This window comes from Primulina eburnea, chromosome 4 (genome assembly GCF_022965805.1).
Source record: "Primulina eburnea isolate SZY01 chromosome 4, ASM2296580v1, whole genome shotgun sequence".
Classification (NCBI taxonomy): domain Eukaryota; kingdom Viridiplantae; phylum Streptophyta; class Magnoliopsida; order Lamiales; family Gesneriaceae; genus Primulina; species Primulina eburnea.
The window spans coordinates 830,489-846,643 of record NC_133104.1 but is presented as its reverse complement, the minus strand read 5'-3'; the positions used below and the strand labels follow the sequence as shown (position 1 = coordinate 846,643).

Sequence of the window (16,155 nt, the reverse complement as noted above, 5' to 3'; positions counted from 1 at the left end):
ATATGCGTCGCTTGTAAATAGAGGACACTGGGATCTTCTGGAGCTCGATTATCTGCCATTTTTAAATAAGTTGTCGAGCTTCTAAACTTCGTTCTACGGTATCTCAAAATTTGTTCAGTGACGAAGAAAGAACTTGCGATAAACAGAGAAATGGAGAAATGAAAATAGATGGGTAAAAAAAGGAGGAAGGAGGAGAAAATGAAACGGAGAGAGTGATTGACGGAGGGAGATAAAGGATGTGAGGAAAGGAGATGGACGCGTCAAGCGTCCGTGCTTACGAAGCACGGAGCATGCTCACGTGGAGCAGCGTTCGTGCTTCGTATGCTCGGAGTGCAGTAAAAGTGCAATTTTTTTTTAAATAAAACTAATTTTGAAAAAAAATTAAAAATTAAATTATTTTTAAAAAAACCAGAAAACATACGAACAAGGACTATTTTAGATAATTCAAAAGAGAAGACTAAATCAGGAAATTAACAAAACAAAATGTATAATTTTAGGTATTATGCAGAGTGATAATTTATAAATTTTGATTACTGTGCGCAAAAGAACATGTCTTATTCAAGTTCATCTATCAAATAATCGTGATTTTCAACATTGGTTACGATCATGTTATTTTGATAATCAATTTTTTTTGGTTTTACAGAACGTGCTGAAAGAACATACCCGCAGTTGGATGGCAGCGTTTGGGTTGATAGTATTTCGCGTTTAACAAGGTACAATGATTGCCACTAACACAAAAGAGTTAATGAGATCCTATCCATGTAGACATTGCCCTCATGATAGGATAGATGACCAAGATCTTGCCACACATAAAATTTAAAAAAAAAAAAAGATCCTATAAATGCATGGACAAATCTTAGTCATCCAAACTATCATAGAGGCAATACCCACATGGGTAGAATGAAATAAACCCCACGAAAGAGGAGAGGCTTGGACCACTTTAACCTCGTGTGCTTAGCAGCGCATATTGAATTAATTTCGAATATCATTTTGAATGGACAATTTTTTTACTATTTTTGGGGTATAGTTTTTTAGACAATTTCATTAATTCCAATTTTCCATGAAAACAAGGAAGAAAACATTGAAATTCTGAAAAAGACATCACCTTCACCATGACCATGAAAAAAACTGACGATATTTTAATATTATGAATAAAATAAATAATTAAATTCAACATTTACAAAATTAATCAATTATTTAAAATTCGTGAATCAACAGATTTAAAGGATAAACAATACAACACAGCCGTAGACTGTAAAAATTCACAATTAGGTTGAACCTCGTACGCCATAATAAACACATCAGCACACAAATATCTACTTATATGAAAGAGCGAATAAATTTTTTTGGGCCTGTTTTTGTTCCGTAGCCGGTCATCCCAAAAAACACGTGTTATACGCTGGGCTTCCCAACAAACCAAAAGCATTCGTTGTCAAGAGTAAGTTGTTTGTCTCACAGTTGTTGTAGCCGGTTTCCCCTTCTCCTTTGTCTTCTTCTGCTCCTATCTGCTTTCGTCCTTTCTTTTCAAGTTTCTTCTCTTCTCCACCTTCTCCGATGTACGTCTCCTTCCCTACCTCCGATTACCTTTTTTTTTTTGGCGCATTGTTCTGCTTACGTGTATTGCCTTTCCCCCTCCGCCGTGCTCGTTGTTCGTCTTCTTTTCTACGGCCGGCTAACTTTCGGTTTTTTTTTGGTGTTTCGTCTTGTTTGTGTGTCGTTTTCATTTTATCCGCCGTGTTAGTTGTTCGTCTTCTTTTCTACCGCCGTCTAAGTTCAGTTTTTTTTTTTGGTGTTTCGTCTTGCTTTTGTGTCGTTTTTATTTTATCCGTAAATATTTATTAACCTTTTCTTTGGTCACCGTCCATCTCCCGGATTTCTTCGTTTAAAATTTCTTCCCACGGCGTGATCTACTTTATTTTGCTTTGAACAGTGTCAATTAGGTGCGTTTTTCCCTTGGATTCGTTCGACTATGGTGTTCTTCGCTCGGGTTTTTTTTGAAATAGCTTGCTTTTTTCCCACAGTTATTTGTAGCGTTGTTGTTTTTAAATATTGCTTCGGCTAACTTCGGTTTTTTTTTTGGTGTTTCCCCTTGCTTTTGTGTCGTTTTTATTTTATCCGTAAATATTTATTAACCTTTTCTTTGGTCACCGTCCATCTCCCGGATTTCTTTGTTTAAAATTTCTTCCCACGGCGCGATCTACTTTGTTTTGCTTTGAACAGTGTCAATTAGGTGCGTTTTTCTCTTGGATTCGTTCGAATATGGTGTTCTTCGCTCGGGTTTTTTTTGAAATAACTTGCTTTTCTCCCATGGTTATTTGTAGCGTTGTTGTTTTTAAATATTGCTTTACGATTTTTTCGGCTGCTTTTTTTTTTATCTAACGCTTAGCCTCGGCACCCAAATTATATAGGTTAGGTTCGCCATGCGATTTTGTTGTGCTTATTAAAGGGATTTAGTATATTTGTTATTGACCAACAGGATTCGATTTCCCAACTATCTGTAGCGTTGTTATTTTTTATGATTGTTTGCTTATGCTTTGCGGTTTTTGGATTTTCTTGCCTGTTTTAACGCTTAGCTTTCTAGGATTCATTTGAATATCGTGTTCCACGCTCGGTTTTTTTGGAATAACTTGCTTTTTTCCCCCGGTTATCTGTTTTACCGTCTACCTCTGGCAGCCAAACCATATAGCTTTGATTTAATTTAAGAATTATAGTTTAACCTATGCTGATCAACCGGTTGTAGTATATTTTTTGTTATTCATTCGCAAGAATTGATTTCATTATATTCAATGAACACACACACTTAAACTATTTTGTTTATTTCTATTTCCCTTAGAAAAATCTTGGCTCCCTTTGTTTTTACAAAGGAAAAATACAATCCTTTTAGGAAACATTGAAAAACTCAAGCTTAGATTGCTTTATGATTTCGGGGTATAAATTATTTTGTTTGCTTAGCCTACTACTGATTTGTTAGATTGGTTAGCTTAACTAAATTGTTATTTTGTTGACATACCCAGGTTCAATTTGAATTTGCTATGTTGAGGTAGCTGTTTTCCCATTAAGAAGCCTAACCAACTAAAACCTATGGTGATTTCTTCTACTCGCACTGCGCACAGGTTCGATCTTTTAATTTTGAGTTATTAGTTCATCTTCTATCACTCTTACTTTGTTGCTATATATGTTGGTTATTTTGTTAATGTTTATTATTATTATTTTGTTACAGAGAGCCTTTATTTATTATCTTTTGTGTTGCTAAATCATAGTTCATAGCCCAGTTTGTTTTTGGTATTACCTTGTCATATTGCTTAATATTATGAACTATCTACAATGCCGCGGCAAAAAAAAAAAGAAACCCCAGTAGATATAAACAGACCTAATAACTCTCGTAAACGAAAATTTGTTTGTCCAAATAATCGTAGGCTAGGAAAAAAAATTCAGCGACAAAAAAAAAGAAGAAAGACATAATTTGCAAAAGGGTGATGTAGAAAATAATATGGGTGACCTATTATTGTGTATAGCAAATGGTCCAGATGTACTACCGGTTGTGCCAGATTGTAAATATTGTGGTGCCAAGCGCATATATGTTGAGCCACCGACATTTTGTTGTTCTTCAGGAGAAATAAATCTTTTACCTTCAGAAATGCCTTCTGATTTGATACAACTATATACTGGCAATGATGATGATACAAAAGAGTTTAATATGTGCGTTCGTAGTTATAATAACATGTTTGCTTTCACCTCAATGGGAATACATTGCGACAAAATTTTTACTAGAAGAAATGCTGGAATTTATACATTCCGTGTGCAAGGCCAGTTTTAGCACTTCATAGGCCAATTAATACCGTCGGAAAACGAAAATCCAAAAAACTTACAACTATATTTTTTTGACACTGAACATGAATTGTCTAATCGGGTGTGTATTAGTTCAAAATTTAACGAAACTCTTACAAAAAAATTAATATGCATCTTAGCGAAAAACCCGTATGGGAATTTTTTCCGTAGCCTACATAGTCTTGAGAATCTAAACGACTAAAAGCTTTGTTCGCTGACCTCGCTACTGATCAACGTGTTTTTAACCGACCCACTGTGTCTCAGGTTACCTCAATATGATTAGAATCTGACAATGCAAACCAATACACAGGCCAACATATACAAGTGTATCCAAAAAACAATTGTTCTCAAATAATTAAACAATACTTTGGTTGCTATGACCCTTTGCAATACCCTCTTATATTCCCGAATGTGGACTCTGGTTGGCATCGAAACATTAAAAGATTAGATAAAAACCAAATAAAAAAGCATCATAGGCCAACTTTTGATGGCCAAATAATCAACTGCATAGGAAATGCCACCGACACAGGAGTTTTTATAGATAATGAGGCACAAGGTATTTTCCATTTAAAATTTTAAGTCCATTATACGATTGTTATGTTGTTTTATGCTTAGAAATACTTTCTCCATTGTGTAGTTTTGGGGAAAAACATGAGGCAAAGGTCAACAGGATCGTGTCGTGAATACTATGGTTACAAGTTGCAAGTAAGGGATGATGATAGGTCCTTCTTATTGCATATCGGTAGGCTTCCACAGCAATATATAGTAGACATGTATATTAAAATAGAAACATCAAGGTTAGAATTTTTTAGAACTTCAGACATGCAAAACCGTTTGCGGACTGAGGTTTACAATGGGTTATATGTGTTTTTTAAAACTTTATTTATTGTTAAATGCATAAAAATAATTAAATCTGAACCAAAATTCCTTTTAATTTAATCGACATAGTTAACAACATATTTGGAAATCCCCACATTTTCACCATCTGTTTATTTCTATTAAGTTAAAATAGTATGATTAGATTTTCTAGCCTTTTTCTTTTATGGTAGATTAAATTTCTACGAATGCACACCAGCTAATAAACTAAGTTAATAAACTAGAATCTAACTCGTCTTAATGCTGTCTTTGTTTTCTTCAGGTACAATCCCACAAGCAGAAACGAGGAATGAAATTATCTTGCAGTAATAGAAACATAACTAAGCTTTTTGTTTTTCCCATGCATGTGCTACCTAAATATACAGTACATCGAATTTGTGTAAATTAGCATGCTATTATGATGTTTAGACTTTATTAATATTTTGGTAACAATATTCAGTAACGTATAGCCTGTCACTTAGCTTTCCTAAAAATATCAATATTCACAAAAACTAAAAAAATGAAACTTTTGGTTTATAAATACATAAAAAAATCCTTTAGGTACCTACAACTCTTTTTACACGCTTGACTATTTAACCAACTTAAAAACTTCTATAAATGTCACCCATTTTAAAAAAGGCTTATATAAATACATATATACAAAAATGAATACATATTTAGCGTTTTTTACTTATAAACAAAATTTACCATTTACCATATACGAAATGGGACAAACACCTGACAACATTTATCATTTACCGCATAAAACATTGGGTCAAAACCTCAAATAATTTGAGGTCCCTATACCTAGTAAAATATAATGCATGAATGCTGTTCAAACTCATTTAATCATCGTTTGATAGCCACATAAATTTCGAGTCATAATTTATTAATATAAACTCCCCAATGCGATATCGGAACCAACCACCAAGCTAAAATCTACACCACCATGGCCAAAAGCGGCGCCAAAACCGGTATCAACCGAACCACTGGCAGTCATTTGCCGCGTAATCATCAATCCTTGTACGTTTCACCCAAACAAGCCCAATAAGAGAATACTACAAAAACATGTAGACACACCCAAAATTGTATACATGCTTCATACAAAAGAGAGGTGTTGAAGGATAAACCATAAAATTCTAAAAATACGAAGGACCACAATGAATAAAAGTGGAACATTCTTTGAACAACACTAAGCTCGTACCAGTAAGGCAAATCACCAAAGTAAAATAGCTAGCACAATCACGGTCCTCCTAACTGAAATTTGCAAACAAATAACACTTAGACTTTGAATCTCATCAGATCCAATCTATCATATGATATAATAACGAATCGATAAGATGACTTTCCAACCAAGACAAACTTAAACCTAGAATATATAATAAATTCTCAACCAATGACAAATGAATAAAGAAAGAACACGTTAAGGTATGATTTCATCATGCATTTTACCGTAAACATGTGAGAGAACGATTTTCCAAAACTATCAACTGGAATCGTAATTGCATTGCCATCCTAAAAATAAATAAGAAAAATTAACTTCCAAACATCGTATACCAACAAAAAGATAAACAAAGATAACAGTGATAAGATGTCAAGTCTTTGATGATGCAAACATATTCCTCATTCGCTTGTTCATGTCTAATATAAAATTATGACTTCGATATTTATTTCAAACCTGGTAGACTCCACTTATGCTCCTGGCATAGCTTTAATCTATTGTCACACAATATTAATCAAAGAATTTTCAAGCATTTACTTCAAAATGCCATGCCACAAGAAAACCACTCCATTTGATGCATACAATCAGAACTTGTTGACCAACAGGACACATATCTCTGCTTTGCCTTCTATGTTACCCATCTCCATCTCATATTTTATAGTTATTAACTGGGACGTTAACTGAATTAAAGTTAAATTAACATGGCTAGCATAAGACAAGTAATCAATTCAGCAGAATATATTCATCATATTTAAATTAAATACCTCTTTATGGATTGTTAAATTACAGTTGCAACAATGACAAAAGAGTTTTAAAGATTGTAAACCAAGAAATTTCATTTGACATCACCATCAACACAACACATACCACTGAACATTCAAAGAAACCAGCACAAGGATAATATGAACTCCAATCAAAACACTAACGAAAACTGACCAAAAAGAACGGTGAAAATTATACCTTGATCTCACAAAGCACTACAGTTACCCCACCCAGCACATCAACAACACCTCGAAAAAGACAGCGCTCATCACTTCCAGCCGCCCGAGCCCAGAATGTCAAGCAATAATACGTCAAAAATAAGTTAAGCTGGCCAACCTTCTCGAAATAGAATTTCTTTTTCTGTACCAAAACCAAAAATACATAAACAAAATCATTATGCATGTTAAATAACCAAGGTTGCCAATAATATTAAATAATTTGTCTAACATCTTTCTGATTGTAGAATTCCAAAGCTGATTCCGCCAGTTCGTTGACAAATTCTATCCCAGGGATATGAAAACGTGTAATCCCTGCGCCGGGAGAAGAATCACACGGGTCGAAATATTTATCACAAAGCTGCCGACAAATTCAAACAACGTTAAGTTTTCCATGTTCATGAAAACAAGGTGTGATAACGTAGAGTGTTGACCCCAATTAAATATCAAAAAATAATACAGTAAAAATATATAAATCCAAAGGACCCAATCAAATGTAGTTGAAGAAAGGAACAACGTACTTCACGTAGTAATGAAAAAGTTGAATCATCATCCATTGGACGCACCCCTGCAAAATTAGTATGTCATTCAACTGAACCCATTTTCTTTTGATCCCTCGCATTTTATATGAATACAAAATTCGATGATTTTTACCCAAAAATAATTTCATTCGATAATCAACCCCAAATAATCACACAAAACTCATAATCCAGGTTTAAAATATTTAAAGTAGTAAACAATATCGTCAAGATATAGCTTAAAAATAGCTTTTAGACATAGGCATGAAATTCCCATCTCAACAGGTTTTAATACGCAAGTTTTCCACCGTGCAAAAGTTTATCATCTTATTAAGATTCAAGGACATGCACATGTGAAGATGAGCACCAAATTCAGATCCCAAGTTCAACACCACGCAACTCATTTACATAGTGAAATATGTTTACAAATTAAACTTGTAGAGTTAGCCAATATGTCCAAAGCCTGTAGTCAACAAGACAAATGAGGGTAAGCGCGTTTCTCATGTGTCCAGTTGGCTGCTAAAGAGGATGCTTATTCCGCATTTTTTCCAAGAAAGAAAAGAGATGTTCATACTGGGCCATGCTTTGCAACTCCAATTATCCAGCAAGAAGTTCGATTTAACTATCTACCATATGTAAGTAAGAGTTTGCAAATTATAATAACCCCAAGACAGCACCAATACGAAAGTTATGGCAGCCAGGTATCAATCCCTATTTTTTTAATTTGCGAACATGATTTTTATTTAGTAGTCCTTTCTATCGGTCCCAATTTGGCCCACATTCAATTAACCCACGGCCAGCCTAGCATTAATTCAATACATAAAAATAACAAGAACAAACCAAACATTCGTTGCAACCTCTGACCGTTGGATGATGAGTTCGGGCAAACAATCATTGCCATCTCTTACCTTTGGATGATGAGCCCGGCTTGCGAAGGGAAAATACGAAGAGATCGAAGGGGAATATGAGCCTGACTGCACCCTAATAATGTGTTCTGCTTTGAAGGATGGTTTTAGATAAGTGAGGTGGGCAAAAATTAGGTATGGGCTTACTCACACAACTCTATTAGAGTTCACATATTTATATACATACAATACATATTAATATCTTCTATATTGTAAGAGAGCGACCCCTGTTTTTCATTCCAATATTACCCTTTAATAGCCAAAAAGAGGTTAAAAAAACAAACAAATTAAAAAACAAAAGTAAAATTGCTTCGGTCTCGGAATAACTTATTCTTACAAGATAATTAATAACTAAACACATTTTCTAAATTTACATGGAAACTGCATTAAATTTTAGTTTGGTAGTTAAGGAATTATCACTAAGCGGTAAAGAAGGACATCTATTATCGAACATTTTTTAAAACATATTACACTTTATCACTAAATGGCACAAACTTCTTACAATTCACATGTAAAATATTTAAATTCATCATATTTTTCATATTATTTTACACGGACTATGATTCAAAATTCTTACATACGGGTCACTATTTTGGCCGAGGATGAAGCAATACCCAATGAGGGCATCCTCAGCTTTGATGAAGTACTGTAGGCATTGGTGGAGAACTCAAACAATTTTGAAATTACATAATATTAGCTTTAGCCTTGAGGACAAGGCTAATCATAGGGGGGAGTATTGTTACGAGCTTTTATGCGTAATGATGATAATGGTAATCATAGGGGGGAGTATTGTTACGAGCTTTTATGCGTAATGATGATAATGGGCTAGATTCAAATAGGAACTATATAAAATGTACATGTGTTAGAATTAAAATGGGGTGGGGTAAGTTATTTTGTGTGTGAGAATAAAAAGGGGGAATGAGGTAGTTATTTTGGATATTGCTGGAAGATATGACAATATTTGTAGATTAGCTTTAAATCTTTTACTTTTGTATTTTTATTTAGTGGCATAATAAGTAGATAGACAAAGCTTAGTGGGCTAGGTGTAACTTTACTTTTTGCTTCTTAGGTTGCACTATATAATTATGTGTTCACTGTGTTGTATAGGTGGGAATAAACAATACAATTCTCTAATATAGCATCAGATAAACACCGATCCTTCTAAAAAAAACCTAGCTGCTTTATCCACGGCTGTGCTGCACTAATCTACAGCCGCGCCGCCTCCCAAACAAAAAAAATTCCGCATTTATCCACCATGTCTGAAGCATATTCCGAGCAATCTACTAACACAGTGAATTTGAAAAAGCCACTACAGCCCAGCCACTCACCTCGGAACCTCACTTCATTTAGCTTACCTCCATGAAATTGAATGGAGAAAACTTTCTGTGACGATCTCAATCTATGTGAATGTACATTCGTGGTAGGGAAAATTGGTTGGCTGTTTGACAGGAGAAAAACAGGAGCCTCAGGCCGAGGATCCAACCTACCCGACGTGGGATGCTGAAAACTCAATGGTGATGACTTGGTGAATTCAATGGAGGAAGATATAAGCTCCGGCTACATGTGCCATCACACCGCGAAGGAGCTTTTGGAGAAGTCCACCAAGGTGAGGATACTGTTGCTAAGTACTTTAATTCATTGAAACGTCTTTGGCAAGATTTGGATTTATACAATCATTATGAGTGGAAATCACCGGAGGATTGCAAACATTATTAAAAGGTGATGGAAAACAATCGAAGTTTTAAATTCCTTACTGGTCTTAATGTTGAGTTTGATGAGTTTAAGAGGCAGGATAACAGTCAAGTAGCCCCTTTGGATAACTTTTTTCTGAGGTTCGACGTGAGGAAAGTCGTCATCTTGCTATGCTTGGCAAGAAAATTTCCAATTGTACAATTGAAACTCTGCTCTTGCTGCTGGGAGCAAAACTGATTGGAATTCTATGAAAGGAGTTGAGGGAAAGCCTCGTGTGTGGCGTGAGTGTTGCAAAAAGCCATGACATACAGTTGAGACCTGCTGGAAGATTCATGGTAAACCAGAAAACTGGAAAGGATCACATGAGGGCAGATTCAATCCTTCACCTACTGCTGCCCATGAAGCAAAAAACGTTTCCTTCAATAAATAACGGATGGATCACATCCTAAAGCTGCTGAATCCAACTCTACGTTGTCGGTACTCAAAATTCTTCCCTTACCCAAACAGGTAGCGACTCAATAGCTCTCAAATGTCAATTTTCAAACCCTTGGATTATCGATTCAGGCACTTCCAATCATATGACAATTTTTTCTCAATTATTTAATACTTACACCCCTTGTTCTGGTCATGAAAAAATACGTATAGCAGATGGCTCATATTCTCCCATAGCCGGTAAAGGTTTGGTTCATTTATCTAACACCATCTCCCTTGAATCCGTTTTTCGTGTTCCTAAACTTGCTTGTAACCTTCTATCAATTAGTAAATTATCTAAAGATGCTAACTGCAGTGTCATCTTCTTTGAATCCCACTGTATTTTCTAGGAACAGAGCTCGGGGAAGGCCTCTACCATTTTGAAGTTTCAGATCCTAAACAAAATCAAGGAGTTACTAGTACTAGTTCGATCGTGGTTAGGGATCAAATTATGCTTTGGCATTATAGACTAGAACACCCTAGTTTTCCTCATCTTAAAAAATTATTTCCCAGTTTGTTTCAAGGTTTGGATTATTCTAAGTTGTGTTGTGAGAACTGCATTTATCAAAAAGTCATAAATCTATTTATCAGTCCAGACCTTATCAAGCTTCAAGACCTTTTTATTTAATTCATAGTGATGTTTCGGGTCCCTCAAAAATCAATACTTAGTAAAAGATGGTTTGTGTATTTTATTGATGATCATACTCGTATATGTTGGATCTATATAATTAGAAAAAAATATGAAATTTTTTTACTACTTTCCAAAATTGACTTCTGGGGGAGAACCAAAGTGAAGAAGAAAATTTTTGGGAAGTTATTCCCACTATTGTACCTCTACCAAAACCAATTAACTGTGAAAAGGAAAATGAAACTACTGTTTCTAGTACTATTTTGCCGAGTATTGCTGACTCTACCACAAGGGGTGAAGTACTATCTACTGTTCCAAAAGAACAAAATAAAGAGTTGTATGACGGTACAAGGAGAAAGAATCGTCAAAAAGTACAGAGCCTACTATTCCTCAAGCACAAGTTCAATCTAACTCCCAAAGTGATGGACTTGGAAAAGATTCAGGTACTCTAAACACTTTGTCATCAATAGACAGTCCTAGTCCTGATAAATTATATGTTTCTGATATTGATTCTAGTTCTAATAACCCACTTGTTGACCTTAATATCCCTATAGATAATAGGAAAGGCAAGCGCTCATGTACAGATCATCCAATCTCCAAATATCTATCCTATGGTAAGCTGTCAAAAAAACATAGAGCCTTTCTATTCAAAATTTCTAACCCACCTAGTGATCATAAAATAGTAGGATACAAATAAAACGTAGAGCTGACGGAAGTGTAGAACGATACAAAGGGAGACTTGTGGCTGAGGGATTTACAGACATATGGACTAGACTACCAAGATAACTTTGCTCCAGTTGCAAAAATTAACTTCGTTTGTTTACTATTATCTATAGCTGCTAATTTTAACTGACCCTTACACCAGTTAGATGTCAAGAACGCCTTTCTCAATGCAGTTTTAGAAGAGGAGGTTTTTATGAGTTTACCACCAGAATTTGAAGAGGCATTCGGTCGTGGCAAAGTTTGCAAACTTAGAAAATCTTTATATGGCCTTAAACAATCTCCAAGATGTTGGTTCGAACGTTTTACAAAATCTGTAAAAAGCTATGGTTACTTTCAAAGTCATGCTGATCATACCATGTTCTACAAACACACTGATAAAAAGTAAAATTTCCATCTTCATTGTCTATGTAGATGACATTATCTTAACAGATGACATTATCTTAACAGGAGATGATCTTGAAGAATTGGCACATTTGAATAAAAAGATGGCACTAGACTTTGAGATCAAAGACCTAGGACCACTAAAGTACTTTCTTGGTATGGGGTTCACATGATCTCGAGGGGAAATCTTTGTGAACCAAAGAAATACATCCTAGATCTACTTAAAGAGAGGACTTTTGGGGTGCAAAGTTGCTGAAACTCCAATCAAAGCTAATCGAAAGCTTAATCATGCTAAACTTGAAGATGTGATCGAACGAGAAAAATTTCAAAGAGGGGTAGGAAGATTAATACTTATCACATATACGTCATGACATAGCTTTTGCAGTAAGCATGGTGAGCCACTTCATGCACTTACCAGGATAGGAACACTTTGATGCTACGTATAGAACATTAAGGTACCTAAAAGGAACCCCTGGGAAAGGTCTAATGTCCAGAAAGCGTAACAACATACAAATTCATGCAAATTGAAGCATATACTAGTGCGGATTCAGCTGGTAGTATTAGCGACAGACGATGGACTTCAGGCTACTGTACTTTTGTTGGAGGGAACCTTGTTACATGGAGTGGTAAAAAACAAAATGGAAGCAGAATTCAGATCTCTTGCACATGGAATTTGTGACGCAATTTAGATAAAGATATTACTAGAAGACTCGAAGATCTCGTTCACTTTACCAATAAAAGTGTACTGTGAACAAAGTGGGAATTTCAAATGCTCATAACCCCGTTCTACATGATAGAACAAAACATGCCGAAGTTGACAAACATTTCATTAAGGAGAAAATAGAAAGTGGCCTAATTTGTGTTTCGTATGTACCAACCACATAACATATCGCTGATATACTCGCCAAAGGCTTGCACAAAAAACACTTTGAACCTCTAGTAAGCAAGCTAGCAATGGAAGACATTTACAAGCCAACTTGAGATGGAAGTGTTGGAAGATATATTCATAGATTAGCTTTAAATCTTTAACTTTTGTATTTTTTATTTAGTGGTATAATAATTAGATAGACAAAGCTTAGAGGGCTAGGTGTAACTTTACTTTTTGTTTCTTTAGGTTGTACTATATAATTATGTGTTCACTATGTTGTATAGGTGGGGATAAACAACACAATTCTCTAATAGACATGTGTGTATTTTGTTACAGTTGTTGCTAGCATTGCTAGAGAGAAAAAATTATTCTCTTAGAATATTTTCTGCTCTAGGGGTCATTCTCCTTGTGAGAATTGATCATTTCTTATGTGATTCTCCTTGTAATTTTCTGTTTTAGTTTCTAAAAAACATATATTTCATCTCACTTTCCACATATTCTACACAAACATTGGTTCAAAATTTCTTTCTTTCAAATAATATTGAAACATGTTCTTGGGACGTGGAGTCATACTTTATGAAATTGCACTATTGTGAACGAGCACCTTATTTTAATCAAGTTGATCTATCTTGATGCATTACTCTTCTCAGACTTACAAATATGCATGGATTTCATGCATTGATTATGATCATATCTTGCTCGGTAATCATTTCTTTGGATTCACAGATCATAATGAATAAAGGCTCTGGTAGCTGGAGAAAGGTGATGGCAGCATCTAGGGTGAGAGGGCTTTGCTTTAAATAAGGTCCAAACCACCACCTCAACCACAAAGGAAGAGAGCTTTGACCATTTCAACCTCATGGGTGGTGTTGTGTTATGGGCTTTTATGTGTAATAGTTATAATGAGCTGGGTTCAAATAGGAACTATATAAAATACAAATGTGTTAGAATTAAAATGGGGAGGGGTTAGTTATTTTCTTCATTGTGAATTTTCCTCACAGATTTGGCACAAGGCTTTTAAGTCTTTGAGTTTGGTTTGGGCCGTCCCGGATAAGGCAAAAGACATGTATGCTGTGGAACCGAGTCTGCCCAAAGGGAGGAAACATTTATCATTCTGGTTTTTAGTCGTACATTGCGTCATGTGGTCCATTTGGTTGGAGAGGAATGCAAGAATATTTGAAGAAAAAGAGAGCTCGATCCTCGAAACTTGGGACAAAGTCAAATTCAGAGTTGCAAGCTGGATATTGATACAGCCGAAATATGAACATCTCAGTGTTTTAGACTTGAATAGGGATTGGAATTTTGTATTCGAATGATGTTAAATTTCGAAACTACTAAGCACACTAAGCACTAAGCACAATTGTGGATTACTTATCCGCAGATTGTAACGAATTTTTATCATATTAATATATTATGTTTCTTATCAAAAAAAAAAAATTTGTGCGTGAGAATAAAAAGGGGGAATGGGGTAGTTGTTTTGGATATGTGTGTATTTTGTTACGGTTGTTGCTAGCATTGCTAAGGAGAGGAATTTATTCTCTAAGAATATTTTCTGCTCTAGGAGTCATTCTCCTTGTGAGAATTAATCATTTCTTTATGTTTTAGTTAATGAAATTATAGCTTTATTTGTATTTGTGGTTCGAGTTCCTATCAACTGGTCCGACCTCCCGGCAAAAGAGGGAGAAACAACATGGCTACCACAAGAAATGAAACAAAACTGGAAAGGGAGGGAAACATGGAGAACATGTAGCAAACGTTGGCATCTCTCTTAGAAATGAAGTCTGTCATGGAAAGACTCAACCGGAAGGATATCAAAGGCCATACATGGACCATAACAAGTAAGTTTTTGAGAAAGAAGAGATGATGAAACGAGATTATGGCAGTGAAGAACTGAGGAAAGCATTGAGAAGGGTTGAACTTCCAGGTTTTGATGGCAGTGACATAACTGGACAATATTTTGACATCCATGGTACTCCAGCGATCAATAAGTTTCCAATAGCCGTGACTTGTATGGAAGGACCAGCAATATATCAGTGCCACAGGGTGAAGAAAAGAATACCAAATATTACTTTGGTCAAATTTGCCCAGGAACTCATAGGGCGCTAGCGGAGGCAGAAAAGCAGTGAAGCCATATCAACTTTTGACATATATGAGGCCAGGACAGCAGTCCGTCGAAGATTATGTGGAACAATTTGAGCCATTGATAGCGCAAGTTGACAGGATCTCTGAAGAGAAGACAGTGGGGTACTTTTTGAGTGGATTAATAGATGGTTGAGAAGGAGGGTGAGAACACATGTCCTGTCACAATAATTAGGGAATAGAATTGGCCCGATTGAAGGGATGTTGGGTGAAGAAATAGGTCCAAACGGAAGTAAGGGTTTATTGTGTGATACCTGGGCCAGAAATAAAAGTCCAAACCGAGCCCATTACAATGATCTTAGACTGCCACTTGAGACTGATGTAAACCAATCTATCTAAATTGAGCTTGGAAGAAGGGAGATTCCAAGGGCTAAGAGGCGACAAGCTGACAACCGTGTTCAACCAATCATGGGCACTGCTGGAATCCTCCAGGCGGCAGAAGCGGCTCCGGTGGAGGAGGCAGCAGCAACTTGCACAACAGTGGGCAAAATCCTAGAGAGAACAAATCCTATTCTTATCAGGAATTTCTCAATAGGAAAGAAAAGGGTTTATACTTTCGTTGTGGGAAAAATTACAGTCCACGGCATCAATGTCCGGCTGAATCCCTACGGCTCACTATTTTGGCGGAGGATGAAGCAATACCCAATGGGGCATCCTTAACTTTGACGAAGTACTGTAGGCATTGGTGGAGAACTCAAACAATTGTGAAATCACATAATATTAGCTTTAGCCTTGAGGACAAGGCTAAATCATGGGGGGTATTGTTACGGTCTTTTATGGGTAATAATGACAACGGGCTGGATTCAAAAATAGGAACTTTTAGAATTAAAATGGGGTGGGGTTAATTATTTTGCGCGTGAGAATAAGAAGGGGAATGAAATAAGTTATTTGGGATGTGTGTATTTCAATACGGTTGATGCAAGAATTGCTAGAGGGGAAATTTTTTTT

General features: G+C 35.7%; 1 protein-coding gene and 2 long non-coding RNA genes across 13 annotated transcripts in view; 2 read left to right on the top strand and 1 right to left on the bottom strand.

Annotated features, from left to right (window-relative positions):
* The first annotated feature begins 1,479 nt into the window (after positions 1–1,479).
* Positions 1,480–5,141, top strand: LOC140829649 (uncharacterized). The gene is made up of 4 exons (XR_012117492.1): positions 1,480–2,230; positions 3,015–3,113; positions 4,466–4,570; positions 4,967–5,141. It is a non-coding gene; the product is annotated as an uncharacterized lncRNA (long non-coding RNA).
* Positions 5,142–5,515: 374 nt separating this feature from the next.
* Positions 5,516–16,155, bottom strand: part of LOC140830431 (uncharacterized) — a 44,494-nt gene continuing 33,854 nt past the window's right edge. For 8 of the 11 annotated variants that reach the window (XM_073193726.1, XM_073193725.1, XM_073193716.1 and 5 more), the window contains 6 exons: positions 7,404–7,450; positions 7,115–7,243; positions 6,866–7,027; positions 6,136–6,198; positions 5,888–5,940; positions 5,516–5,703 (listed from right to left, as the gene is read on the bottom strand). In XM_073193726.1, the coding sequence (XP_073049827.1) occupies positions 5,926–5,940; positions 6,136–6,198; positions 6,866–7,027; positions 7,115–7,243; positions 7,404–7,450 (416 nt within the window). In that variant the 3' untranslated portion in view covers positions 5,516–5,703; positions 5,888–5,925. Of the gene's footprint in view, positions 5,742–5,887; positions 5,941–6,135; positions 6,199–6,865; positions 7,028–7,114; positions 7,244–7,403; positions 7,451–16,155 lie in introns of those variants that run through there. The other 3 variants (XM_073193717.1, XM_073193721.1, XM_073193724.1) reach the window with 3 other exon arrangements.
* Positions 8,310–16,155, top strand: part of LOC140830432 (uncharacterized) — a 32,176-nt gene continuing 24,330 nt past the window's right edge. Inside the window, exons 1-2 of the long non-coding RNA XR_012117624.1 lie at positions 8,310–11,710; positions 13,795–15,911. This is a non-coding gene — a long non-coding RNA (uncharacterized lncRNA). The remainder of the gene's footprint in view (positions 11,711–13,794; positions 15,912–16,155) is intronic.